At 43.3% G+C, this 27447-nt stretch overlaps 2 protein-coding genes across 4 annotated transcripts in view; one reads left to right on the plus strand and one right to left on the minus strand.

Moving 5' to 3' along the window:
• Window positions 1-26095, minus strand: part of OSBPL6 (oxysterol binding protein like 6) — a 347856-nt gene extending 321761 nt beyond the window's left edge. For 2 of the 3 annotated variants that reach the window (XM_073633825.1, XM_073633824.1), the window contains exon 1: window positions 25881-26095. The gene's annotated coding sequence lies outside the window, so the exon portion shown is untranslated. The remainder of the gene's footprint in view (window positions 1-25880) is intronic. The other variant, XM_073633827.1, reaches the window with a different exon arrangement.
• Window positions 11189-18580, plus strand: LOC141146952 (endogenous retrovirus group 3 member 1 Env polyprotein-like). The gene is made up of 2 exons (XM_073633823.1): window positions 11189-12044; window positions 15521-18580. Exon 2 carries the CDS (start codon window positions 16239-16241, stop codon window positions 17916-17918), a length of 1680 nt encoding a protein of 559 aa, XP_073489924.1. The 5' UTR covers window positions 11189-12044; window positions 15521-16238; the 3' UTR covers window positions 17919-18580.
• Window positions 26096-27447: the final 1352 nt, after the last annotated feature.

The raw sequence follows: 27447 nt of genomic DNA on the forward strand, positions 1-27447 counted from the left end.
AAAAAAAAACAAAACAAACCCATTAGAGAGATAGCAAAAACCATTAGGTGTGGCCAAATCAACTGTTTGGAACATCCTTAAAAAGAAAGAACGCACTGGTAAGCTCAGCAACACCAAAAGACCCAGAAGACCACGGAAAACAACTGTGGTGGATGACCGAAGAATTCTTTCCCTGGTGAAGAAAACACCCTTCACAACAGTTGGCCAGATCAAGAACACTCTCCAGGAGGTAGGTGTATGTGTGACAGTCAACAATCAAGAGAAGACTTCACCAGAGTGAATACAGAGGGTTCACCACAAGATGTAAACCATTGGTGAGCCTCAAAAACAAGAAGGCCAGATTAGAGTTTGCCAAACAACATCTAAAAAAGCCTTCACAGTTCTGGAACAACATCCTATGGACAGATGAGACCAAGATCAACTTGTACCAGTGATGGGAATAGAAGAGTATTGAGAAGGAAAGGAACTGCTCATGATCCAAAGCATACCACCTCATCAGTGAAGCATGGTGGTGGTAGTGTCATGGCGTGGGCATGTATGGCTGCCAATGGAACTGGTTCTCTTGTATTTATTGATGATGTGACTGCTGACAAAAGCAGCAGGATGAATTCTGAAGTGTTTCGGACAATATTATCTGCTCATATTCAGCAAAATGCTTCAGAACTCACTGGATGGCGCTTCACAGTGCAGATGGACAATGACCCGAAGCATACTGCAAAAGCAACCAAAGAGTTTTTTTAAGGAAAAGAAGTGGAATGTTATGCAATGGCCAAAGTCAATCACCTGACCTGAATCTGATTGAGCATGCATTTCACTTGCTGAAGACAAAACTGAAGGGAAAATGCCCTAAGAACAAGCAGGAAAAGAAGACAGTTGCAGTAGAGGCCTGACAGAGCATCACTAGGGATAAAACCCAGCGTCTGGTGATGTCTATGCGTTCCAGACTTCAGGCTGTAATTGACTGCAAAGGATTTGCAACCAAGTATTAAAAAGTGAAAGTTTGATGGATGATTGTTAAAAACTGTCCCATTACTTTTGGTCCCTTAAAAAGTGGGAGGCACATATACAAACTGTTGTAATTCCTACACCTGATTTGGATGTAAATACCCTCAAATTAAAGCTGAAAGTCTGCAGTTAAAGCACATCTTGTTCGTTTCATTTCATATCCATTGTGGTGGTGTATAGAGCCAAAAAGATTAGAATTGTGTCGATGTCCCAATATTTATGGACCTGACTGTATATATTTTACACACACATTAATCACGTGATCAGCTGTCAGCCAATGACAGTTGATCATGTGATGTGGGACATCGCACACTCCAGACCACGCAGTGCCCACCAGTGCCACCTACCAGTGCAGCCTCATCAGAGCACATCAATGAAGGAGAAAATTACCTGTTTGCAAAATTTTATAACAAAACTATGAAAAATGTTTGAGTTTTTTTTTTTTTTTTCAAAATTTGTTTTTGTTTAACAAAAAATAAAAACCCCAGTGGTGATTAAATACCACCAAAAGAAAGCTATATTTGTGTGAAAAAAAAATGGCCTGGGCAAGAAGGAAGGGGGTTTAAGTGCCCATTAAGCAAGTGGTTAAATCAATCTTATTCTATATAAAAGTGAAAACAAAAAATTGCTTGAAGTTAGGCTTTACCCACTTCCAGGTGCCATAGTGGTTCATAAACTGCGTATCTCAGATTTTGCAGTGGTTTCTGTAAACACTGGAGAAAGCCACTTTACACTGTCCAGGAGATTGTAAGAAAATCGAATTCTACCATAAATTTCTCAGTTCTATACAAACAGTTTCTCCCCATAAACTTAGTGCAAGTTAACAGGAAGCAAAGTACCACAAGTAGTGCAGTAAAAGCATCCTGGGCCTCATTCAACCAGCTAAACCTTTATAGCCTGACCCCGAAACACTCTGCTTCTAGACAATGGCGACTTGGTCAGCTACTCATATAAAGGATCACCGATGCCAGAGTAAAATGCTACGTTTAATACTCTTGATTTAAGTGGATGTAAAACACAATTGTTTTTTTTGGATGTCATAATGTAGAGTATAAGATTTCCTATTATTTGAGCCCAGCCTTGTCACAGAGTTAATCCAGCTCTGAGCAATCCTCTTTTATTGTTCAGCGAGATAAAACTTGACAAACAGAGAAAAACTTTGTCAAATCCTCCCCCTTGCTGTGAGTGACAGGTGATTTACATATCTCGTGCACTAGCCCAAGACATGCATTATTTTTTAATTCCCTCCCCCACTCCTTTCTTCAGCAGCTCTGCAAGGATTGGCTGTTCCACACCTCACCATGATTTGGCATGCTGAAGTCATGTGGTTACTTTCCTGTCTTTTCACTGGATGTTAGAGATCATAGCAGAAGTTCAGTGTAAGAAATACACAGGAGAAAATGCATATTGACAAGGGGAGTGTAGAGGTGGGCGGGGAGTCTACTGACATGACTCCACCCACCGAGCTCCAGACAACAGACCCACCCACAGAATCTGCAGTTTTTCGGGTCTCATAACAGACAGAGGGGAGACATTTGACAGGTAAAGATACATGCAGGAGGCATGTATATCCTTATAGATAACCCCTATGGCAGTAATTTAGAAAGGATGACATTGGGTTTACATCCACTTTAACATCAAGAATCATGGAGCAGGGAAGCAAGTGTAGGCATTATGTGCCAAGTTCACAGAGAGCCATTATTCTGAGCCAACAAAAGGAATGAAAGAGTTTCTGGGGAGAGGTCAACAGACTAATACATTGTCAGGCCGTTTAGTGGAAGTGACACTTTCTAAGAAGAGCAACTGTGTATTTGTCGTAGTTCATCTATGAACAGTGTAAAAGGCAATCCTACATAATCTAAACCCTGACAATGAACTTGTCTTACTTGGTTCCTTTTGTTCTGTTAGATATTCCATTGAAACAGTTCTGGTAAATTTGAATAATTAAAACACACAAAAAAAAATAATAATAATATTACATTCATTTTTTAGACTTGGCAAGTCTAGATAAATTTGCAGCAAAGCAAAGTATTGCATCCCTGGCATGTGTACCAACCCCTCCAACTGCCATGGTAGGCTTTACTTGTTGGGGGCACACACCTACCTATGGAACATTTAGCCACACTCTGACATAAATGGAATCTTTAGGTTTCTTATTTAATAAAACTTTAAAAACTTAGCACTGATATAGATTAACTGACTGCAGTAAACTGGGTGCTAGGGGTTAATGCCATATGCACATAGGCCCTGTATTCTGCCCAATAAAGTCTAAGCCTAAACTTTGTTCTGGTAGCAGAGAAGGGTTAGGGCCTCAGTCAGACAGTCACTGACTGTGACACTGATTGAACTTACTTTAATTTCCTGCCTCAGAGAGACAACAGGAAGTGAGAGAAAAATCTCCCCAAAGTAAGGCAACATTCTGCTGAAAACTCCAACTCCACAGAACACTGGCAGCGTATACAATACAGGACGAGTTTGCTGTTTTCACAAAACACCGGGAAAGGAGGGAAAAAAATAAATAAATAAATTGTCGCCACCTTGGAGGCGGCGATGTTGGTAAGTAGGAGGCGGACTACCCAGTGTTCTGTCAAAACAGTAAACTCGTCCCGTACAGTATACGCTGCCGGTGCTCTGTAAAAACAGCCGACTCGTCTAAATCTCCAAATATTGCAGAAATTACATGGTTGGAGATTTTGACGAGTTGGAGTTTGACAGAACACCAGCACATGTGTTCTAATTGGGAGATTTTCGCTCAACGCCGGTAACAGAGGCAAATGTAATATTTTAGTTCCCTCCTTACTGGAGAGTGAATCTTCCCCAACATGGACAGAGACGAAAAAAAAAAAAAAAAAAACACACAATCAATGACAACAGTCTAACCGGTCCTCAATCTACGCAGAGAAAAAAAAAAAAAAAAAACGGAAAAATCAATACAGCGGTCAGTGTTACTTTACTGGTTGCATAGAGCCTGCCGGCTGGGAAGAGAACAGTATCCTTAACAACCAGTGACAGGTGGGGAGGGGAAGTGATGGCAAACATGCACTCTATCTCTGTGCACCAAGTTTGAGTTGGCCTTAATTCCCTCCAATTTTGTTATCTATAAATGGAAGATAATTCTTGAATTTGGTGCAGCCATAGTGCCACTTTGTAAAATTGGAGCCAATAAGATTGCCTGAATCTGTTGCATGTTTTGGAAAAAAAGATTCCAAAACTGGCGACAGGACTTTTCAAATCTGGTGCAGGAACTTTAAAGGCCATAGCGCCAGAAAAGTGTCAGAAACGTTTTATTAAATTCCCCCAATATAGCTTTTAGTGTTTGCCGCCAACCCCAAAGTATTATGCATTGATATTTGAGAAAGACAGCACTTTAATTTGGGACATACATGTAAATGCATATATTTTTATTGGGAAAAAAAAAGCATTTCCTCTCACTTTTTCCAACACAATTTTCACAATCTGCCCACCCCCATAAATTGACCACAAAATCGATTGACGATAGCAAGGTTTACGTAAAGTAGCAGAATAGTAAAGCGCAAAATAACGGCAACGTATGCGTTTTACTTTAAGGGTGTTTTATTCCCCTTACATTATGACACATGCATAAAGTGTTAGTGTAACATTGCGATAAGATTAACCCCTTCACACCTAAGGGTGAAACAAATCTTAAAGTGATGGTAAAGGCACAAGGTTTTGTTTTTTTTTTAACCTTCGTGCATTCAAGGAGAAGAAACAGTCAGATTGCTGTTCTCTGTACACAGAGTTCTGTGTTTTTGTAAACACAGAACTGTGTGTGTGTGATTGGACACAGTGGATCAGCAGGTTTCAGCTGAAATCGTTGGCTGAAATCTGCAGCCAAACTCACACGGTGTCCATTCACAGCATGGGTCGGCAAGGGCGAGCATGCCAGAATCAAGCCAGCAATGTAGAATTACGTTGCGGAGCCTGCACCTGCCGCCCGATCGCAGTATATTTATTGTGAGCGGTTGGGCAGGTGGTTAGATATTTAAAAATGGAGACACCACATCTAAAAAATGGTAAGCTGCAATACTATACATTTTTGTTGTTGGGTTGAATACCGATTTATGTTTTGGGTTGATGAAGGCAAAATTACCACATTAGTGACTTTTTCACAAGTTTGCAATCAAAAATTTGAATGACATTGTGTTTACATATGTTAGTGTTTAATGCTTGCAAAGTAAATACAAAGGTCATCCAGTTCATCAAACATCATTGTTGTCACCTGGAGATTCTGGGAAGGAATATGTTGATGTATTTTTAGGACACACACACACAATTAAGTTCACTGACAGGTAAAGTGAATAACATGGATTATCTCGCTACAATGACATCTGAAAGTCAGTGGGATATATTAGGCAGCAAGTAAACATCAGGCACTGCCATCGGGGAATACGGTTTCCATAAAGGAGTGCACTTAGTCAGCAATAATGTTTAGGTAGGTGGGACGTGTCAAAGTAATCATCACATACATGCATGGCAGGACCCAAGGCTTCCCAGCAGAACATTACCCAAACCATCACACTGCCTCTGCTGGATTACCTTCTTCCCATACTGAATCCTTTTTACTTGCTGCCCAATATATCCCACTGACTTTTTGTGCAGCAAGATAAATCAATGTTATTCACTTTACTGGTCAGCGAGCTTAAAGCGGAGTTCCACCTATTAAAAGTCAGCAGCTACAAAAAAAAAAAAAAAAAAAAAGTGTAGCTGCTGACTTAATAAACACACACTCGCCTGTCCCACGATCCAGCAATGTGGCAGTCCGAAGCCTCGGTTCTCTCCCCCTCCTCTCCGCCAGCATCACTAATGTGGGCACCCGGGCTGTGAATGTCCCAGAAGATTGCAGAAAGAAGGAGAGGAGGAGTAGTCGCCCAGGCGGCGTGGGCGAAAGTAGGAGCTGGGTACCTGTCAAAACTAGGTACCCACTCCCTGCCCACAAAAAAAGGACATGCCAAATGTGGCATGTCAGGGGGTTAGGACTCCTTAACTACTTACTGACCACCCGCCGCAGATGTACTGCAGCAAGGTGGCTCGGTTGGGCACATCGCTGTACCAGTACAGCGATTTGCGCACTAGCATTTCTAGGCGCTTCAATTGGCCAGCAGGGGAGCCAATCAGCGGGTCCGGCGAACTCGATCTCCGCCGGCAATAATTCCCCGCAGAGACAGAACGTGGATCTGCTGAAGTAAACAAGGCATATCTCCGTTCTGTCAGGGGATGACACTGAGATCTGTCTTCCTGCCAAGCAGGAAAACAGATCTGTGCATTTTCCCAGTGACACAGTCCCCCATACAGTTTGTGATTATTAACAGGGAACACATATAACCCCTTGATCGCCCCTGATGTTAACCCCTTCCCCGCCAGTGTCATCCGTACAATGTCAGTCCATATTTTTAGCACTGATTACTGTATTAATGTTACTGGTTCCAAAAGGGGGTCAGCAGAGCACAGCACACTAGAGGGGGCCAGGTGAGAAAAGAATAGTATGGGGGAGGGGGCAGGAGGGACCTGTATAGGGTGGCCAGAAGGAAAAAAAAAAAAGAGTATGGAGGCCAGGAGAGAACAACGCAGTACGGGGGGGCTGGAGAGAACAACGCAGTACAGGGGGGGGGGCACCTGAAGAGAACACAACAGTACAGGGGGGGCAAGGAGAGAACAACACAGTACAGGGGGGCAAGGAGAGAACAGCTAAGTACAGTGGGCCAGGAGGAAACAGTAAAGGGGGGCCAGGAGAAAACTGGTGGGCACAATACTGGCATCTTGAGTAATTTTCCTCATGCAGGAGTAGCCCAGGGAAGCTGCTGGAATGCCCGAATCCCGACCTTCTCTCGTCCCTCCAGAGTGATGTCACACATTCACATGCAGGCACCTGGGATGGAGGTGAGGGGCGGTTGTGATCAACGTGGGACAGTGAAGTAAGTGGTCTGTGCTTTGCAGCCTGTCAGCTATGCAGGGGATGCGATCCACCATTCATCTGCTTGTGATAAATGGCAGATCGTGGTGGAAACCCCTGGGGACTGTTCTGTGGAACCCCGGTCGAGGAACACCGTTCTAGACCCTACCCTAGATAACCAACTTGAATGGCTATCATCACAGAGAAGGTTGGGCAAGGTGCTAGAGGCTAGGGACAAGCTTTTTTTCAGAGGAGGCTGATCTGGGCTGAGGGGGAGGAAACGGGGAGGCTGTTGGCTCAGGTAGTAAGGTCACAATCCAATCCTACTCATGTTTTGGCACAGAGGAATGGTGAAGGAGAGATAAAAACACAGGAGGCGAGTTACATTGTGGCAGTTTTTTCAGTGCTACTATCAAGATTTATATACCTCTAGGGTTAAATACACCTCAACTAAGCTATCCGCCTACCTGGATACTATGAATTTACCAGTTCTCTCTGACGGACCAGGAAATTCTTAATGCTCCGTTTAATCTGCACGAATTGGAAAATGTGGTAGCTAGGTTTCCCCATTTCTAAAGCACCAGGGGTTCATGGTCTTCCAATAGAGATTTACAAAAAGTAGTGAAGTGCTGCTTCCGACCCTTCTTAATATATTTGATGAGGCCTTTTCCGTGGGCCGGCTCCCAGATTCTATGGGGGAGGCTGCTATAATAGTTATAGCTAAGAAAGACAACTATCTTCTATACCATGAGTCCTACAGGCCAATTTCCTTACCATCTACAAATGTTAAAATATTGGCCATAGTATTTGCTAATAGATGGAATAAGGTCATTACACATATTATCCACCCTGATCAGGCTGGATTCATGTTGAATATGTCAACAGCGAATAATTTAAGGCGGGCCTCTTTAAATAAGCACGTTCCGGTCTTGGACCATTTGAACTGTGCCTTTCTGGCGGTAGATACCACTAAGACCTTTGATACTGTGGAGTGGCCCTAACTGTGGGCTAATCCTGAAAAATTTGGTCTTGGCTCAACCTTTAGTAAATGGGTCCGCCTGCTATATACTGCCCCTCGGGCTTTGGCCAGGGTTCGTGGCCTTCAGTCTTCATCCTTTAGACTCAGTCGTGGCATTAAGCAGGGGTGCCCCTTGTCCCCCCTGCTTTTTGCCATAGCTATAGAGGCAAAAGGTTATTCGTATGGTAAGAGAGGGCACTGAGGAGAAGGTTGCACTATAAGCGGATGACGTTCTTTTGTTTTTAATCCAACATTTGGAGAAATAAAATGCTCTCGCCACTGGATCCTCTGCCGGATTTGATAGCACTTACCTTAAGATGGGACAATATAGATGGGATCTATAAAATACTTGGGCATAACTATCTGCCCTCCCTATATGTCAGACAATATGGCTCTACTTTCTAAAATTCATTCAAAGTAAAACCTGGCGTAAGCTGCCCCTCTCCAAAGTAGGCCATATTAGCTTGCTTGGGATGATTTGGATGCCTCAGCTATTGTACTTTTTGTACAATTCTCCTGTTTGGTTACCCCTCCGGATTTTCGCCAAGATAAATAGTATATTTATTTAGGCACCTAATTTGGTGAAAGAAAGCCCCTCATAAAATTGAAAGATTGAAAGTATTGCAGTACCCCAAGGATGCTGGGGATTAGCGGTACCCAACCCGAGGATATAATTTTTAGCGGCCCAATTACATTTTACAAGATGCTGCCTTTGGTTTATTCTCCTATGTATTTATTTAGGGGCTGGTCACCACTGCACGTACTGGAGGGGGACAATGGGGGGGGGGGGGGGGGAGCACATCTACCCTAGTGCTAATGTATAAAACAAAAGCTAAACAAAAAATTTAAATAAAAAAAAAATTGTTGGGCTTCTCCTACCCTACTAGATGTACTCCTATCTGGGGAAATGACTGTCTGCTAGCCATCTACTCTCTGGGGCTTTCAAAGATGGGAGAAAGAAGGGGTAACCACCCTAGGTCAACTATATGAGAATGGTCATCTTAAAAAACTATGAGCTGTTGAGCCCAGATGGTTTTACCAGTTTCTTCAATTGCAACAGGCTCCCAGTTTTCCTCAACCGAGTTATTTTTTTGCCCTACCCTGGAGAGAATTGTGCAAGCGAAGTCTTCTAGGGGACTCATTTCTAACATATATGGTCCTTTTGGATAAGTTCTTATTAAAAGGTTCCCTATTCGCTCAAAAGGCAGGATGGGAACGAGACATCGGCTCTAAACCTGGCGGTGTGGGAGGAGACTCTTGGGACCCTTCCTCTCACCTCTCTTTCTCCTTCACATAGATTGACTCAGATTTTAACATTTTACACAGGGTATATAACTCTGGAATTTTTGTACTCTATAGGCTTGAGACCTGATCCAGCATGTGCCAGATGTGGCAACCTAGGTACTCATACATTTAGTGTGGCAGTGCACTAAACTCCAGAGATATTGGGAGGAGGTAGGTGGCACACTTTTTGATCTAAACATTCCAGTTCAACCACTTATATGCTTATTGGGTTATCTTGATTCTCCTCTTTATACTCCTCCTATTTCTAATACTATTTTGCGTGTTCTTTTTCTGGCCCGCAGACAAATTTCTCTTAGATGGACCTTTCCCTATCCTCCTACTTTAACCGATTGGATTTTTGATCTTAACATTCTTATTTCTTTTGAAAAACCATGCTCATTGAGTGTCTTGAAAAAAAAAAGTAAGTTTAATGCTGTCTGGGCAGAGCCTAGTACAGTAGGTAAATCCGTAAAACAAATCTGTATAACAGTGGGACGCTGCTAAATGTACAGGAGGCAGTTGGACGCTTTTTAAAACTGCCCCTGAACTCATTCAATGTTATCCTATGTGACCATGTACAGTCTCATTTATTGCCGTTTTTAGGCAGTTGTGTTGAACAGCTTTTCCTCTAAAGCAAAAAAAAAGACGCTCAGACGCTGAAGATTTCCACGTTCGGACGCCAAACACAACTAAACGCTGTAACCCGTGTTTAGTTTATAGGAGTTTTTAATTTTTGGCCATAAAAAAAAAAAAAAAAAAAAAAAAATTTTTGTGTTTTTTTTTTTTTTTTTTTTTAGAAACGCTTTTAAAACGCAAACGTTTTAAAATGTGGGTTACTATCTGTCAACGTCCCGTGTACATGAAGCCTAAGCTGTTTTATAGTTTTTTTTTTTTGTTTTTTTCCTTTGGATTCAAGGTCTATGTGTGTTTGTTGTGCTATGCTTGCGTTTTTATGTTTTGTAATGTGAAAAAAAGTCAAATGAAATAGAAATCTAAAACACACACACACACACACACACACACACGCGCGTGCGTACGTAAGACCAATTGTTTAGAAGGGAAAACAAAAAACACACCACACAGTTTTTCTTTCAGTTTTAAAACTTTGCAAATAGGGTAATTTTTCTCCTTCAATGATGTGCGCTGATGAGTCTGCACTGACACGATTTTCACAATAACCCATAATGACAAATGTGAAAGAAGTTTGTTTGAAATCTTTGCACATAAAAATAAAATCACATGTACATAAGTATTCACAGCCTTTGCTCAATACTTTGTTAAAGCACCTTTGGCACCAAAATTATAGCCTTGAGTATTTGTGAGTATTATGCTACAAGCTTCGCACACAATTTTTTTTGGGCAGTTTCTCAAATTCTTCTTTGCAGGACCACTTAAGCTTCATTAGGTTGGATGGGGAAGGTCACACAGCCATTTTCAGATCTCTCCAGAGATGTTAAAATCGGGTTCAAATCTGGACCACTCAAGGACATTCACAGAGGTGTCCTGTAACCACTCCTTTGTTATCTTGGCTGTGTGCTTGGGGTCGCTGTCCTGTTGGAAGATGAACATTCGGCCTAGTCAAAAAGGTCCAGAGCGCGCTGGAGCAGGTTTTCATCAAGGATGCTTCTGTACATTGCTGCATTCAACTTTCCCTGGATCCTGACTAGTCTCCCATTTCTTGCCGCTGAAAAACATCCCCACAGCATGATGTGGCCATTGCCATGCTTCACTGTATGGATGGTATTGGCCAGAGGCATAACTAGAACCTTCAGGGCCCAGGTGCAAGAAACCATAAAGGGCCCCCCTAACCCTCAGCAAGTGGCATAACACCAGTGCACGGTCGCAAGTGCGACCTTTGGGACCCTGGTAGTATTTTTTTTATTTGCCATTTTAGGGATGAGTGTCAGTGCTGTCAGCGTCCACTCGGTTCCCCCTGCAATGTTCCTTCTCTCTCCACCACTGACAATGAAGTAGGAACGGGGGTCAGTTTATATGGCCATGGTTATATGTGCAGTAAGGCTGATTTAGAATTTCAGCTAAGAAGCCATTCTTGTATATACTATGCTAAGAACAGTTTATGAGCTCTGTAAAATATGTTACAGGCTGTGGTTAAAGACACTGAATTCACCCTCTCACCCCCCTTAACACAGACACCTGTGTTTAGCACACTGACGTACACTTTCCTATAAGTTAGCAAATGTCAAGCTGATTAGTAAGTAAGATAAGGAAACCGCAAAGGCAAGAATCTGCAAACTGCAAGAGTACAAAAGGAATTTGCTTTGCTAACTGCTTTGCAACCATAAGAGTAGGTTAATTGCTTACAAAGGTTAAGAGGTTAAAAATGTCTTATAACGGAAATGTATTGTCTATCCACTTGTGACGTAATGTAATAGAGTTATAAGTACACTGAATTTGTCTGTATGGGCACTTCTTGGCGTGATAGACACGAGTCGGGCCAGGAGTGTCCATTCTTACTAGCTAAAAGAATGGAATAAAAATCTCGCATACCAGAAAGTTCATTGTCTAGCAGTCATTACCAATATCCATCCTACCTTACCTGCTACCTCATTTGGTGCATTGGCCGTAAGGGGGGAATATCGGTGTGACCTGTTGAGGCAGGTGGCACTGTTTTCCACCAGACCTACAAGGAATGGTCCGAGAGGCCAGCCCTGTGGGTTATATCGTAGTCTCAAAAGGCGCCTTCTAGAACTGTTATCTAGGAGACTGCGCTGTGTCCCATTTGGTGGCCTGCTGTGGACGACCTTCGTAGCGTCAAAAGGACCTGGGAATCCGAGCAGTAGATAGCTGGAGCTCCAACGGGAACAGGTGAGAGCTTTTTACTTTTGGTTTTGGGATAACTGTCAGACAGCCAGTCGGTCGGCCTCTCGACGGATCGAGAGAAGGGAAGCCTGATCACCTTCCGAGAAGAGACCTCCGTTTAGATGATTGTGCATCTTTCGGACGAATTCTCAGTCAGTCAGTAATTTTTGGGTGGGAGTGTCTGGTATGATTGATGTGTGTATGAGACATCACTTAGTGGTGAAGTGACCGTGTCCTGTTTTAAGTGCGTTTTCTGGCTGGGAGACCACGTCCAGGCCACTGACCGAGGGAAGCGTTGTCTATTGTTCCTACCTGTGTCGAGGATTCAGACCCCTTACTGAATTCTCATCATTTACCCTACCCTCTGTGTCTGTCTTGGTGTCTGTTAGGTTATAAGAATGGGTGGGAAACATAGTGTTGAATCCCCCCTACAAACCATGATCTCCAACTTTAGGAAGGGATTTTCTAAGAACTGTAATTTAAAACTTAGCCCTGAGAAATTGATAACATTGTGTGAGAAAGATTGGCCCTGTTATGGAGCGCGGTGGCCCCCACAGGGAACCCTTGACTTAGAGACCATTGACTGATTATTTGAGAATATTATGTCAGACTCACAGAAACATGACCAAGACGCACCTACCAGGAGGACTGTTCGTTCGGGTGATTGTGCATCCCTCGAATAAATCCTCAGCCAGTCAGGAGGAATATCCGTCCAGATGATTGTGCATCTCTCGGATAACTCCTCAGCCAGTCAGTCAGGAGGAATGTTCGTCCAGATGATTGCGCATCTTTCGGACAAATCCTCAGCCAGTCAGTCAGTCAGTCAGCTAGGAGAAAACGTCCGTCTGGATGATTGTGCATCCTTTGGACAAATGGGAGATAAAGACCTGCAGTGGATAGAAGCCACAAAAAGAGGAACAGTGTAGAATTATGGTTATGACAAAGAGTAGTGACACTGACAAAACAAACAAAACATATATTCTCAACCCGAAGAGACAGATCAACCTCCCCCGTATGTAGATGAACAGACCTCAGATAGAGACAGGTCAGAGCCATGTCCAAATGTCCCGTCCAGTGGACAAGAGGACTCAAGCTGTTGTCCACCTACATCAGATTCAGTCAGTATTTCAATGCCAAATCTCAGTAAATATACTCCTGACCGTAACACTCTGAGTATAGGCAGGACAGAAATAGGGAACTCAGTAGTAGTCAATGGGCTCCCCAATCAAGTGTCCACTTCCACTCCGAGAAATCCTGATGCAAATAGCCGGACCCTTGCCCGTCTTTCAACATACCTCTGCAAATGCCCTTAAGAGAACAGGCGGTGGAGGAATATCGGACTCTAGTTTACACCCCTTTTTAACACCACAGATTTACTGAACTGGAAGATTCATAACCCTGCCTACTCTGAGAAGCCCCAAGCCATCACAGATTTGCTCCGGTCAATAACTCAGACCCATAACCCCACTTGGTCGGACTGCCAGCAACTTTTATTGACCCTTTTTTATACTGAGGAGAGACACAGAATTAACCAAGCAGTGCAGAAGTATAAAAGGCAAAAGACCCTTCCTATTAGAAAGACTTTGTAGTTTTGGGGGGGGGGCATCAAGTCCAACATCAGTTCCTGTAGATGCCGGATTCCCCTATTCCCTTGCTGGGCAGAGACTTACTTGCTAAACTCAGAGCATACATATACTTGCAATCTGACGGACAGGCTATCCTAAAATTGCCCCATCCCTTTGAAGCCCGCATACTGCAAGACATCCCGGGACTATGGGCAGAAGACAACCTACCAGGATTAGCCAGACATGTTCCCCCAATCCTTATCGAATTAAAATCAGGAGCCACTCCAGTCAGCCTGAAACAGTACCCAGTCCCTCGAAAAGCCCTAGTAGGAATACAAAAGTACTTAAACAAATTCCTACACTATGGAATTCTAAAACCCTGTCAGTCTCCCTGGAATACACCTCTACTTCCAGCGCAGAAACCCGAAACAGCTCACTGTTGTCCTGTTCAAGACCTCAGAGCGGTCAATCAGGCTGTAATGACCATGCACCCAGCGGTCACTAATGAACTGTTACAATTACTGTGGGAGGCAGGTTATAAGGTGTCCCGGAGAAAGGTGCAATTTTGACAAGAGACTGTAAAGTACCTGGGATTCAGAGTATCACAAGGACAGAGACAATTGGGAGAAGGCAGGAAAGAGGCTGTTTGTCAGATTCCCACCCTGACTACCAGACGGCAAGTACGTGAATTCCTGGGGGTGGCAGGATTCTGCTGAATCTGGATACCGGACTTTGCCATAAAAGCCAGACCCCTCTATGAATCCACAAAGGGGGGAGAAAAGGAACCCTTCCAATGGGGAGAACAGCAAAACAGAGCATTAAGACATTAAGGTCTCCCTAATGCAGACTCCTGCGCTGGGCTTGCCGGATAGCCAAAAAGTCTCCTATTTGTATGTCAGTGAAAAACAAGTAATAGTAGTAGGAGTCCTGACACAACACTCTGGGTCTTGGCAGCGCCCTGTAGCATACCTTTCAAAACAACTGGACACTGTAGTTCAGGGATGGTCATCCTGCCTGCGGGCCATCGCAGCAACAGCCCTCCTTGTGGTCCAAGTTGTCATTAGGTCAGGAGACTTATGTCCGAGTCCCTCACCAGGTACAGGCACTAATGGATTACAAGGGAAATCACTGGTTTACTAACAGTCGAATGGTTAAATATCAAGCTATGCTGTGTGAAAATCCTCGTATCCACTTAGAGACTGTAAACACTTTAAAACCCAGCCACTCTGCTCCCCACCTCACAAGAACCCCTACCTCAGGACAGTCTCCGGGTAATGGATATGAAAGCCGACCAGACTTGAAAGACAGCCCCTTGAAAAATCCAAACGTTGAGTACTTTACTGACGGAAGCAGTTTTGTAAAAGATGTTTATCCCCAGATATAGACTCAGACAATGGCCCTGACTTTGTCCACAAGTGCCTCCAGGAATTAGCAACAGCACTTAAGATTACTTGGAAACTACATACCGCATATAGGCCACAAAGTTCTGGAAAAGTTGAACGGATGAACTGCACACTCAAGTCACAACTGGCTAAGCTCTGTCAGGAAACCCAAATGAAGTGGACCTTGATGTTGCCTATTGCTTTACTGAGAATTCGGAGTACCCCAACAAAGAGGACAAATCTGTCCCCTTTTGAGGTACTGTATGGTAGGCCCCCACCTATCATTAGAGGGATAAGAGGAGACTTGCATCAGATAGGAGGGGTAGTTAACCGTGAACTGATACAGAAACTTGGGGAAAGTATGCAGTGTTGTATAACATAGGGAAATGGGTTCAAGAGAAACTTCCCATAAGCTTGTCGAACCCAGTACACCCCTTTAAACCAGGAGATACAGTGTGGGTAAAGGAGTGGAACATAACCCCACTAGGGCCAAAATGGAGAGGTCCTTACACTGTTCTGCTATCTACCCCAACAGCCATTAGGGTAGCTGAGGTGACACCCTGGATACACCACTCCAGGGTAAAGCGAGCTGCTGACCTCACAGACTCCGGGCACAGTACATTAGACCCCCAAGATCCTTTGAGACTGAGATTGACCAGAGAAATCAGAAGGAAGAACTCCAGCCCTGTGTTCAGCACACCCCTGGAAGCTGCTGAATTTACGCACGGCAGAAGATAGACAGACTGCAGCCCTGCGGCCAACACACTCCTGGAAGCTGCTGGCTCAACGCACGGCGGAAGATAAAGGATATCTACTAAGCTCTGCTCCAACCACAGCCCGGACGCTGGTTGGTCTACGCACAAGCTGAAGCTTGAGGATATTCATCGGTGTAATGTTTACTAAAATCGTTATAATGAGACTGTTGATAGCCATAATAGTGATACTGACCGGGTTAAAAGAGGGGGAGAGTAACTCATGTGACCCTTGTATAAAAACCACCAGAGTAGGATCTGTGACTACCAAGATGTTACTGTGGCACTCCCATTATCAATGCAAGGGTACAGACACTGGTACCTGCATACATAATGGGACTACCTATTCAATGTGCTCTGTGGAAGATCAGATAACCTGCTATGATCCCACTTATGCACCTTACAAAACCTGGTTAACCGTCCGGAGCTTTAGTTCCACCGGGAAGCTTATAAACCGTACACTGATCACTGACCCCAGCACTGCAGCAAGCCTAATTTTTGATGCGTGTGCTGCGATCAACCTCAACCCCTTCCCTTCCTTTAGGAGGGTGTGGGGGATTGGAATGGGAGAGAGAGTATTTGAGAAATGATAGGTACATCTGTTCAGGGAAACTGGGACCTAGCTGTGCAGGTGAGGAATGGAATTACTGCCCCAACTGGAGGTGTGCTGCTTGGGGAACATGGGGGATGAAAAATCAGGATGCAATCCTACAATCCTTAGCTAGTTCATCCAGCTTCACAGTGGGAAGTTGCACCCCTGTGAATTTTACCATACATAACCCTGTCCGGTTTTTAGCACAATGGGGAAATAAGTTTGGAGTTCATATTTATGGTAAAGGATCAGACCCCGGTACAATTGTGTATGTCTCACTAGAAACTGAACTAACAAAGAGTGTTAATCATCAGCTATTTCATTCCCTTTATGAAGAACTGGCCACTGGTATGGAGATGCCTCCTAGCACAAAGAACCTGTTCATTGAACTGGCAGAAAGTGTGGCTGACAATTTACAAGTGACAGATTGCTATGTGTGCGGAGGAACTACCATGGGAGACCAATGGCCTTGGGAAGCCAGGGAAAAAGATTATGATGTGCCATTCAGTGCCACCTCTGAGCAGCCTCCTGAACGAATAAGGTCAGAATGGCACCTGAAAACATCAATAATTGGGAAATATTGTATAGCCAGGTCGGGTCCCCAGTATAGAACACATGTAGGAGAAATGGCCTGTTTAGGACAACAGTTTTATAACAACACTTCTAAAAATACATCCTGGTGGAGTGATTCAAACGTACCCGTGCCTGACCCACACCCCTTTACCAATTTCACTCATCTAAAAGGGCTATGGGAAAATCTCACCAAAGAATCTAACTGGAAGGCCCCAGAAAACTTGTATTGGATTTGTGGGAACAAAGCCTATTCAGAGCTCCCTCAAGACTGGTCAGGAGCCTGTGTCTTAGGTACCTTAAAACCCTCATTTTTCCTTCTTCCACTGGGGAATAGGGAAGAATTGGGAGTCCCGGTGTACACAGGTCCAAAGAGGAAGCGGAGATCATCTAGCTTGAAGATAGGAAACTGGAAAGACAATGAATGGCCCCCAGAACGTATTGTCCAATATTATGGTCCAGCTACTTGGGCCGAGGATGGAAGTTACGGTTATAGAACACCAATTTATATGCTTAATCGAATTATAAGGTTACAGGCTGTACTAGAAATAATTACTAACGAAACTGCTACTGCCTTAAATTTGCTTGCTAAACAAGGAACTAATTTACGTGCTCATGTGTATCAGAATAGACTTGCCTTAGACTATCTGTTAGCTACTGAGGGTGGTGTCTGTGGGAAATTTAATCTGAGTAATTGTTGCTTAGAAGTGGACAACACAGGAAAAGTAGTTGAAGAAATCACTGGTAGAATGAAAAAGTTAGCTCATGTGCCGGTCCAAACATGGGATGGTTTCAACGCTGGTAACTGGTTCGGGGATTGGGGTTTCCCCAGTGCATATGGGGTGAAGGCTATATTGGGGATCGTTGTAGTAATACTTGTAGCATGTCTGCTGTTACCCTGTCTGATTCCTCTTGGGACTAGAATGATCCAGAGTTTCATTGAGGCCACTGTAGAAAGAAAGGCTGCGACCCATATTATGGCTATGTGGAAATACCAGCCATTAACTCCCCAAGACTAAATAAAAATCTCAGTAACATTGGGCTCTGATCCATTAGAAAGCAGAACGGTATGGTATTTAATGATGCTTAATCTCGCTCATATTAATCGCTATGATTATGATCAAAGGGGGGAATGAAGTAGGAACGGGGGTCAGTTTATATGGCCATGGTTATATGTGCAGTAAGGCTGATTTAGAATTTCAGCTAAGAAGCCATTCTTGTATATACTATGCTAAGAACAGTTTATGAGCTCTGTAAAATATGTTACAGGCTGTGGTTAAAGACACTGAATTCACCCTCTCACCCCCCTTAACACAGACACCTGTGTTTAGCACACTGACGTACACTTTCCTATAAGTTAGCAAATGTCAAGCTGATTAGTAAGTAAGATAAGGAAACCGCAAAGGCAAGAATCTGCAAACTGCAAGAGTACAAAAGGAATTTGCTTTGCTAACTGCTTTGCAACCATAAGAGTAGGTTAATTGCTTACAAAGGTTAAGAGGTTAAAAATGTCTTATAACGGAAATGTATTGTCTATCCACTTGTGACGTAATGTAATAGAGTTATAAGTACACTGAATTTGTCTGTATGGGCACTTCTTGGCGTGATAGACACGAGTCGGGCCAGGAGTGTCCATTCTTACTAGCTAAAAGAATGGAATAAAAATCTCGCATACCAGAAAGTTCATTGTCTAGCAGTCATTACCAATATCCATCCTACCTTACCTGCTACCTCAACATCTGTTAGGAGATGGGTCTCCTCACACAGCGGTCGCAACCTCCAGAAGCTCCTCCCCTTCACTGTACTGGGTCAGCTGACTTAGGTTCAGTTTCCCGACGGCATGCCTCATCAGCCTGCAGCTGCACGGACCCGGCAGAGAGACTGTGTGGGCGGATCGCTGTGCTGGGCAGCAAGTGTCCCTGTTCCGTCAGGAATGTAACTAGAGAAGTCAGCTGGCCCCCCCACAGTGGCAGAACACCAGGGCCTGGTCGCATATCCGACTGCTGCAACCCTGGTAGTTCCACCACTGGCATTGACCAGGTGATCAGCGGTGCCTGGTTTCCTCCAGACATAATACTTGCTATTCAGCCCAAAGAGTTCAATCTTTGTTTCCCATGGTCTGAGAGTCTTTCAGGTCCCTTTTGGCAAACTCCAGGAGGGATGTCATGTGCCTTTTACTGAGGAGTGACTTCCATCTGACCACTTTACCATACAGGCCTGATTGGAGTGCTGCAGATATGGTTGTTCTTCTGGAAGGTTCTCCTCTCTTCACAGAGAAACACTGGTGCTCTGTCAGAGTGACTATCGGGTTCCTCCATGATGTAAGCCCTTCTCCCAGGATCGCTCAGTTTGGCCGGGCGGCCCGCTCAAGGTAGAGTCCTGGTTGTTCCAAATGTCTAATATTTACGAATGATGGAGGCCACTGTGCTTACTGGGACCTTCAATTCTGCAGAAATTTTCCTGTAGCCTTCCCCAGATCTGTGCCTCGATACAATCCTGTTTTGGAGGTCTACAGACAATTCCTTGAACTTCACGGCTTGGTTTGCATTAACTGTGGGACCTTATATACACACACAGGTGTGTGACTTTCCAAATCGTATCCAATCAACTGAATTGACCACAGGTGGACTCCAATCAAGTTGCAGAAACATCTCAAGAATGATTAGTGGAAACAGGATGTACCTGAGCTCAATTTTGAGTGTCATGGCAAAGGCTGTGAATACTTATGTACATGTGATTTTTTTGAAAATTTTTAATAGATTCGAAAAGATTTCAAACAAATTTCATTCAGGTTTTCATTATAGGGTATTGTTTGTAGAATTTTAAAAGGAAAATAATGAATTTAATCATTTTGGAATAAGGCTGTAACAAACTGGAAAGTGAAGCACTGTGAATACTTTCTAGATATTAGATATAAAAACGTATTTATTTTTTTCCCCCCTTCCAGAACATGCTGTAAATAAAACGGAACAAAAGAACGCACTCAAGTCCCAGTAATAACAATAAAATATTACCATTCAAATAAAATGTGTTAATCCCCAATATACTGAGCAATTAATCAAGTGCAATATATGTTTTAAAAAATAAAAAAAAAAAGATACAAAATAATAAAAGCCTCTCAATATATCAAGAGATTTCTTCTTTTCTTTATAATCCCCAAGTGTGAAAAACACTCAAAACATGTCACCCCACACCAAAGATTTTTCCTGAGCAACGCAATGGAGGCTGTTGACCTTTATTCCTCCTCAGATCCACCATCATGACAAAGCTCATCTCTTCAGCAATGCAATTAAACAAAACCCCTTCAGATGGTGTATTAATTTTTTTTTTTTATTAAAACCAAAAGTGCTCACATTTTATACAGCTACAACAAACACCACAGAAAACCACAAAAATAAGAAGAAGTACCGGCTCTGTATCTTACACCACTTCAGCAAAGCAGACTGGGGAAAAACTGACTAGGGCATGCCCAAGCTCCCACTGACGCGTTTCATCCATTGGTCTCTTATGCCTATACAGGCTGCTGGCCACAACCATACACAAACACCTGTTACTCCCAGGTACAGAAATAGGCTCCTTCTTGACGGGGCTCATAACAGTTACAGTGGTCTACAAGAAGAAAGCCTCAGAAATAAAAGTAGCTAAAATTTACCAGAATTGGGTCACTAATAAAGTCCTGAGTATTAATTGGCTCCAGTTTCCAAGATACAGCTTCAGGTCAAAATTGCATCAAAATAATGAAAAATGACAAGGGGGGCGGTGTGTTGCAATTATGCTTCATAATGTTTCTGCAAAATGTGATATAGCAATGAGAATGGTGCCACATCAATACAAATTTATCTTTTTATTGATACCAATAACATAAAACTTTCCATTCATTTATTGGTTTTTCATGTAACATTTTCATGCTCCTGCCACACCACTGGGACTGCGAAAGGCAGGGACTTTTTCTTCTTGTTTAGCCAACGCAGATAATTTTCACATGTAATGCAACAATAATGGAGGGGCCCAACTCTTGTCCTGATCCCATATTTTGCATCCAAAATATAGGTGGTATGCCTTTTTTACCACTGCCATCATACTGCACTTTGAGATGCAAATGTAACAGATGTTATCTGTATTGTTTACACGGTTTCCAGGCTTCTGAGGGAAAATATTTGATTACCTACCATGTGTGCAAGAACAGGGGAGCTTTAAAAAAAAAAAAAAAAAAAAAAGCTGATCGACGCCATTTAAAAAAAAAAAAAAAATTATTAATAAAAATGCCATACAACTATCCCCTATTTTGTAAACACTATAACTTTTGCGCAAACCGATCAATAATCGCTTTTTTTTTTAACCAAAAATATGTAGAATACGTATCGGCCTAAATTGGAAAAAAAAAAAAAAAAAAAAAAATGTATATATTTTTGGGGGATATTATAGCAAAAAGTAAAAAATAATGCATTTTTTTCAAAATTGTCGCTCTTTTTTCGTTTATAGCGCAAAAAATAAAAAACCGCAGAGGTGATCAAATACCACCAAAAGAAAGCTGTATTTGTGGGAAAAAAAAAAAGAAGGACATCAATTTTGTTTGGGAGCCACGTCGCACGACCACGCAATTGTCAGTTAAAGCGACGCAGTGCTGAATCACAAAAAGTGCTCTGGTCAGGAAGGGGCTAAATTCTTCCGGGGCTGAAGTGGTTAAATAAAAAAAATTAAAGCGACAGTGTAAAAATTAACACTTCTTGTTTCTTTGCAGGTTGATCTGTCAAGTAAATGATCTCCAGCCTTATTTCAGACCATTGCAGAGATCTCAGGGAACCCAGTTACCAAGGGCAGCATGGATGGTAGATCGTTACTCTCTGTTTTGTTACCCAGAGACATGAAGCATCAACTAAGGGAGTGTCTGGGGCAGGTGGGAGAATTCCGCTCTGGCACAGTGTGTTCCCAGTTGGGGTGCAGACGGTCTCTCCTACCTCCTCCTCACCAAACGTACCCTGAGCTACGGTTCTCCAGATCTATGCGATCTAACTTTTTCATATGTAGGTTCTCTTGCAAGGACGCAATTTTCTTTATGTTATGTTTTGTTTGTGCCATATCTAAGGTCATAAGGTATATATGTAGCCCCCAAGGGGTTTCATTTGTTTTACTATGTACGCCTGCATTTAAAGCGATGGTTATGTATTTTTGTTTTTGTTTTTGATCTATTGGAAACTTAATAAAATATTTTGAATAATAAAAATTAACACTTCTTGTTATCACAGGGAATTGAAATATCCCCTGTGATAGCAATAGGTAATGACAGGTACTCTTTATGGAGAGACCCCAGATGTCTCTTTTGCCCTTAAAAATATTTGATCACCCCGAGATTGGTGTGATTAAATGGTGCCTTTTATATCCAGAGAAACTGAAAATGATGTATGCTCATCGCTTCAAGTTTCCTATATCACAGAGGTAATCAGAGCCATTCCAGTCTCCGATTACCTCTATGATAAGTCGGCAAAAGCACTGGCTGGTTGCTCGGGTCTCTTGGTAGGACAGGAGAGACCGAAAAAGCCACGGGGGGGTGGTTACGACATCCCCTCCCGCTGCTTGTAAAACTAGGATTGCTTTTATAAGAAAGCTGATCATCAGCTCTAAGAAACAATACCGGGATGATGCCTGTAGCTATAGCCAAAGCCCAGTGACGTACCGGTACAGCAAGTGACCACACTGTCCACAAATCAGTGAACAAAGGTATATCAATGTACAAAAGCAGCATCTGAAAAAGAACATGGATGGTAGACTGCTGCCCAACGATCCTCTGTGCAATCTTTGCCACTCACTGCAGTTGCCGTACTGCCCAGCAATGCTGGAAGCAAGAGTACTCTCCATCACACACTTATAAAAGAAGTGAGCACTGAAGTGCAAAGGCCAGCACACTTCAGCCTCCTCAAAAGGTAGAGGCATTGGTCAGCCTTCTTCACTATGCTGGCTGCACTGGTGCTCCAGGTAAGATCAGAGGTGTGCAACCCACACCATAAGGCCACCCCAAGAACTGCACCCCATCCATGTAGAAGGGAGGAGGGGTGCTGCCAATCCTCTTAAAGTGCTGAGCCCAGATAAAATTTCTGTAGATTACGTTTGATAAAGAAAAATACGCTACTAGATTTGTGTAGATTTAAAAAAAAAAAAAAAAAAAAAACGCAGATTCCTCCACCCACGCTGTATGAATCTACCGCTGAAGGTATTGTATTATGACAACCAGCACAAGCAGATGCATTTGATTGGATAAAGCCTCTGTGCAACGGACAATTTTCCACCTAGCTCTTTCAATTTTTTCAATGATCTTCATAATTTTTCAGTTGAAGGATGCTGGTTAGGAGAGGGCTAACAAGGCCACCTACAAAGCAAGTTTTGGCCGGATCCTCAGGAACCAAATGAAATTTGAATAGTATTTGGCAGCTAAAAAAAGTCAACAATCATCTCCTTGCTTTACATTGAAGGAGAGAGTTTGTATTTTGCACTAATAAAAAAATATATATATATATTTTTTTTTTTTTTTTTTTTTTACATACACACAGATCTGTGTTTGAGCTTTGGGGTACACACCCTAATGCAATAGGCTACACACACCTATGCTGTATGCGTTGGGGAGCAATTTATGCAAACCAATTTGCAGGGCACCACATAACAAACAATGATAGGGTCACTTTAAAAACAAGACAGCAATGGCAGCTCCCATATTCCTCACAGGTTCACTTCAACCTACAGCAGAACTAAACCCTCCTATCCTTTACAGCCAAGGAAGCAGCCATCTTAGCCTGTGTTTGATCTGCAGTTGTCAGGGTGCTGCAAATGTAAATAGTTATTTGATGAGATGACAGCTTGGCTGGGAGCACAAGCAACTGTGATCATTATCATTCATGACATGCCCTGAATGTAACCGTTTTGGGAAACTTAAATTGATGGGTTTAGTTCCACGGTAAGGCCTCTTTGCACACAGTACTGATGCTCGAGCTTCTGCTTTTTTTGGAACTAATTTCAGGTTTTTGTTTTGCGTAAATTCCTGTGTATTTATGCATGTATTTGCACATATTTGCTTGCATAATATTTTCCTAGGAAAAACCCATACATATTTATGTTCATATTATGCTTTTTGTATTTGCACTATACTGACTGGGAATGCAAATTTTTCTACTCAAAAATATGTAGGGCTTGTTTACTCGCTTGTGTGTATAGGCACATTGTAAACAATGAGCTGCATTTTAGATCAGAAAAAAATAAAAAAAAAAAAAAAAAAATATATATATATATATCATACTGAGCTTTTTCAAACTGCAGTGGGTTAGAGGCCTAATTAGTCTGGTGTAGCAGTTCTCCTTCCTGCATAGGTTATAGTACAATGTATGTTTGATCAGTTCTAATTTTATTATACTCAAATCCCAAAATATTCAGGGGAGCTCCAGGAATGATCTTCATTGCCAGCGCACATTGGCGTAATGCAATTATCTACTTCTAATAACTGGAGGGTCGCAGAAGATGCTGAAAACACTGTAGTAGCCGGAGATCTTCTGGGTCCTGCTAAAGTGATTTCTCCTCTGCACTAGGGTTGCCACCTCATCCCTTTAAAACTGAACACATATCAATTACACAGGTTCTGTGGCCAATTAAGGTGGTAATTAAACTCACTTGGTGCCATATCTGCATTAAATTAGCCTTGGAACCTGAGTAATTAATGTGTTTGGGTTTAAAGGAATGAGGTGGCAACCCTCTTCTGCATAATGAACATAAGGGGGGCCCCTCTCAACTCCACCATTCATAGAACACCTTTTTTATTGTATACTATCTGTGATTGGATGAGGGTAAATTGTGATGTCATAAGCCCTCCCTTTCCACCTTGCTCAATCAGAGACAGCCTTACATTCACCAAAATAAATACAAGGTGACCTCTGAATGGCGGTGGAATAGAGTGACCCAATCGCTGCGCATAGCGCGGATCACTACATTCGTATTCAGCATCCCCAGCTCTTCTCCAGTATAAGGAATGGATTATTGCATCGTGCCAAGCTGGACCAATATGTGCTGCCAATAGGGCCAGATTCACACATCTGCATCCTGTGTGGGGGGAGACTATTCATTTGAATGGGCCGCCCGACCCGCAGAAATAAAAAAGTAGTATTTGACCTTTTTTCTTTTTTTAATTGCGCCACACTGAGCTGCTGCAGCACCATGCGACTTGGCATGTGCAAAAATGCTAATGCCTGGGTGTCATTAAGAAAAGTCGCACGTGTTCACAACCCACACATCTGTTAAAGGAAGCGCGTTTTGCCTGCTGGTCGCTAACAAGTGCAATTCCAGGAGCGTCCCTGACCCACACAAGTGTGAACCTAGTTTCTTCCTTTTACCAGGAATGTACATTGTATCCAATATTTACAAACATGACATCATTACTAATAACTTCCCCAAACAGATCTTCACAAGGAAAACATTTACTTCTATAGAACCCATCAATCCCCCTCTCTGTAGATGACACTGAACTACCTGCTCCTGTCATTGCAGGGTTTGGAGCAGAGACAAGTGATTGGGTGTCAGGGGGACATATAAATACAATGACACCCTATAGGGATAGAACCTACTCAGCGTTTATCGGAATTCAGCCAGAGCCATGACGTCATCAGCAGCACTATGCTCACTTTGCAGGTTGGAGAGGCACCGATGACGTCACCCGTGTGGGCTCAGAAGTGTCTCAGCAAAGTGCAGCGGATGGTCGGATTTCAGCAGGGCTGTCATGCGGCACCGGGCACCCCATGTCTGCCCGCAGTGATCCCATAAACTTTACCGATCCACCGACCTCAGGATGTGTCAGCCATCCATCACACCGAGCACCGAATATTCAACTCCCCGGGCCGGCCACATACCAGGGACACCGCAGTCCCGGTACACTCTGCCATGCCGGGTGATGGAGGGCGGACCGGGTCCCCGTTCGGGGTGATCGGACAGGGCGATGGGGGTCTTACCGGATGATACAGCAGAGGAGAATGTCACATCCCGGGAACACCGGCACTGCAGCCTCTCATTGTCCGATCACCGATCCGTCCTCCCCGGATCACACTGTGCCCGTCCTCTCCGCTCTCTCCGTCTCTCCGCAGTTCTCTAGCCGGGTAACCGAACGCCCCTCCCTGCAGTCACAGGCATGTGTGATCCTATAGGGAGAGCGGAGAGAGGGGGAAGAGCCGGAGACTGGAGTATACACGGATCAGGATAATCCAGGATCATCCCCACAGCCAGGAGAGAGAAGAGCCATGGGGAGGAGGACATGGACAACATCAACTGTGTGTATAACATGGACAGGAGGAGCCATGTGTATGACATGTGCAAGAAGAGGCATATGTATGACATGTGCAAGAAGAGCCATCCAGAGGACATGTGCAAGAAGAGCCATCCAGAGGACATGTGCAAGAAGAACCATGTGTAGGACATGGACAAGAAGAGCCATGTGTAGGACATGGACAAGAAGAGCCATGTGTAGGACATGGACAAGAAGAGCCATGTGTAGGACATGTGCAAGAAGAGCCATGTGTAGGACATGTGCAAGAAGAGCCATGTGTAGGACATGTGCAAGAAGAGCCATGTGTATGACATGTGCAAGAAGAGCCATCCAGACGACATGTGCAAGAAGAGCCATGTGTAGGACATGGACAAGAAGAGCCATGTGTACGACATGGACAAGAAGAGCCATGTGTACGACATGGACAAGAAGAGCCATGTGTAGGGCATGAACAAGAAGAGCTATGTGTACGAAATAGACAAGAAGAGCCATCTGTAGGACATGGACAAGAAGAGCTATGTGTATGACATGGACATAAAGAGCCATCCAGAGGACATGTGCAAGAAGAGCCATGTGTAGGATGTAAAAATGAAAATGAAGAGCCGTGTGTATAACATAAATAGGAAGAGCTATGTGTATGACGTGCACATAAAGAGCCATGTGCAGGACATGGACATAAAGAGTCATGAGTATGACATGGACATAAAGAGCCATCCAGAGGACGTGTGCAACAGCCATGTGTAGGACATAAAAATGAAGAGCCATGGCCATGACATAAAAATGAAGAGCCATGTGTATGACATGGACAAGAAGAGCAATGTGTAGGACATGGACAAGAAGAGCCATGTGTAGGGCATGGACAAGAAGAGCCACGTGTAGGACTTGGACAAGAAGAGCTAACTTCAGAGCTCTGAGAAAGAGGTTTTTACCTCGAAACGTGTTAGCCTTTTGGACCTTTACATCCTGCCTCATACTGATGCATTATCGACTGATTAATACAGTATCATGCAATGTACTTTGACTTGTAGTGCAAAGTGGATTTGTCTTTCGTAAATAACCCCTTATGTCTACCCAAGACGTGTTCCTGTTCTGGATTTGTTATCTGACATATATTGCTGATACTGCCTATGTTATAGTTCAGAATACCCCGGCCTTGCCGCCACAGACTTCATTAGCAGTATGCGGGCACTTGATTTAGATTTGATCATGGCGTCTTGCAAGATGCGGTGGACAGAGGTGTGACTTCCTACCTTCTC

The sequence above is a fragment of the Aquarana catesbeiana genome, linkage group LG06 (genome assembly GCF_042186555.1).
Source record: "Aquarana catesbeiana isolate 2022-GZ linkage group LG06, ASM4218655v1, whole genome shotgun sequence".
Classification (NCBI taxonomy): domain Eukaryota; kingdom Metazoa; phylum Chordata; class Amphibia; order Anura; family Ranidae; genus Aquarana; species Aquarana catesbeiana.

What these genes read in the sequence shown, in the direction of transcription:
- LOC141146952 (XM_073633823.1), top strand. Translation starts at nt 16,239, where the DNA reads ATGCGTGTGCTGCGATCAACCTCAACCCCTTCCCTTCCTTTAGGAGGG.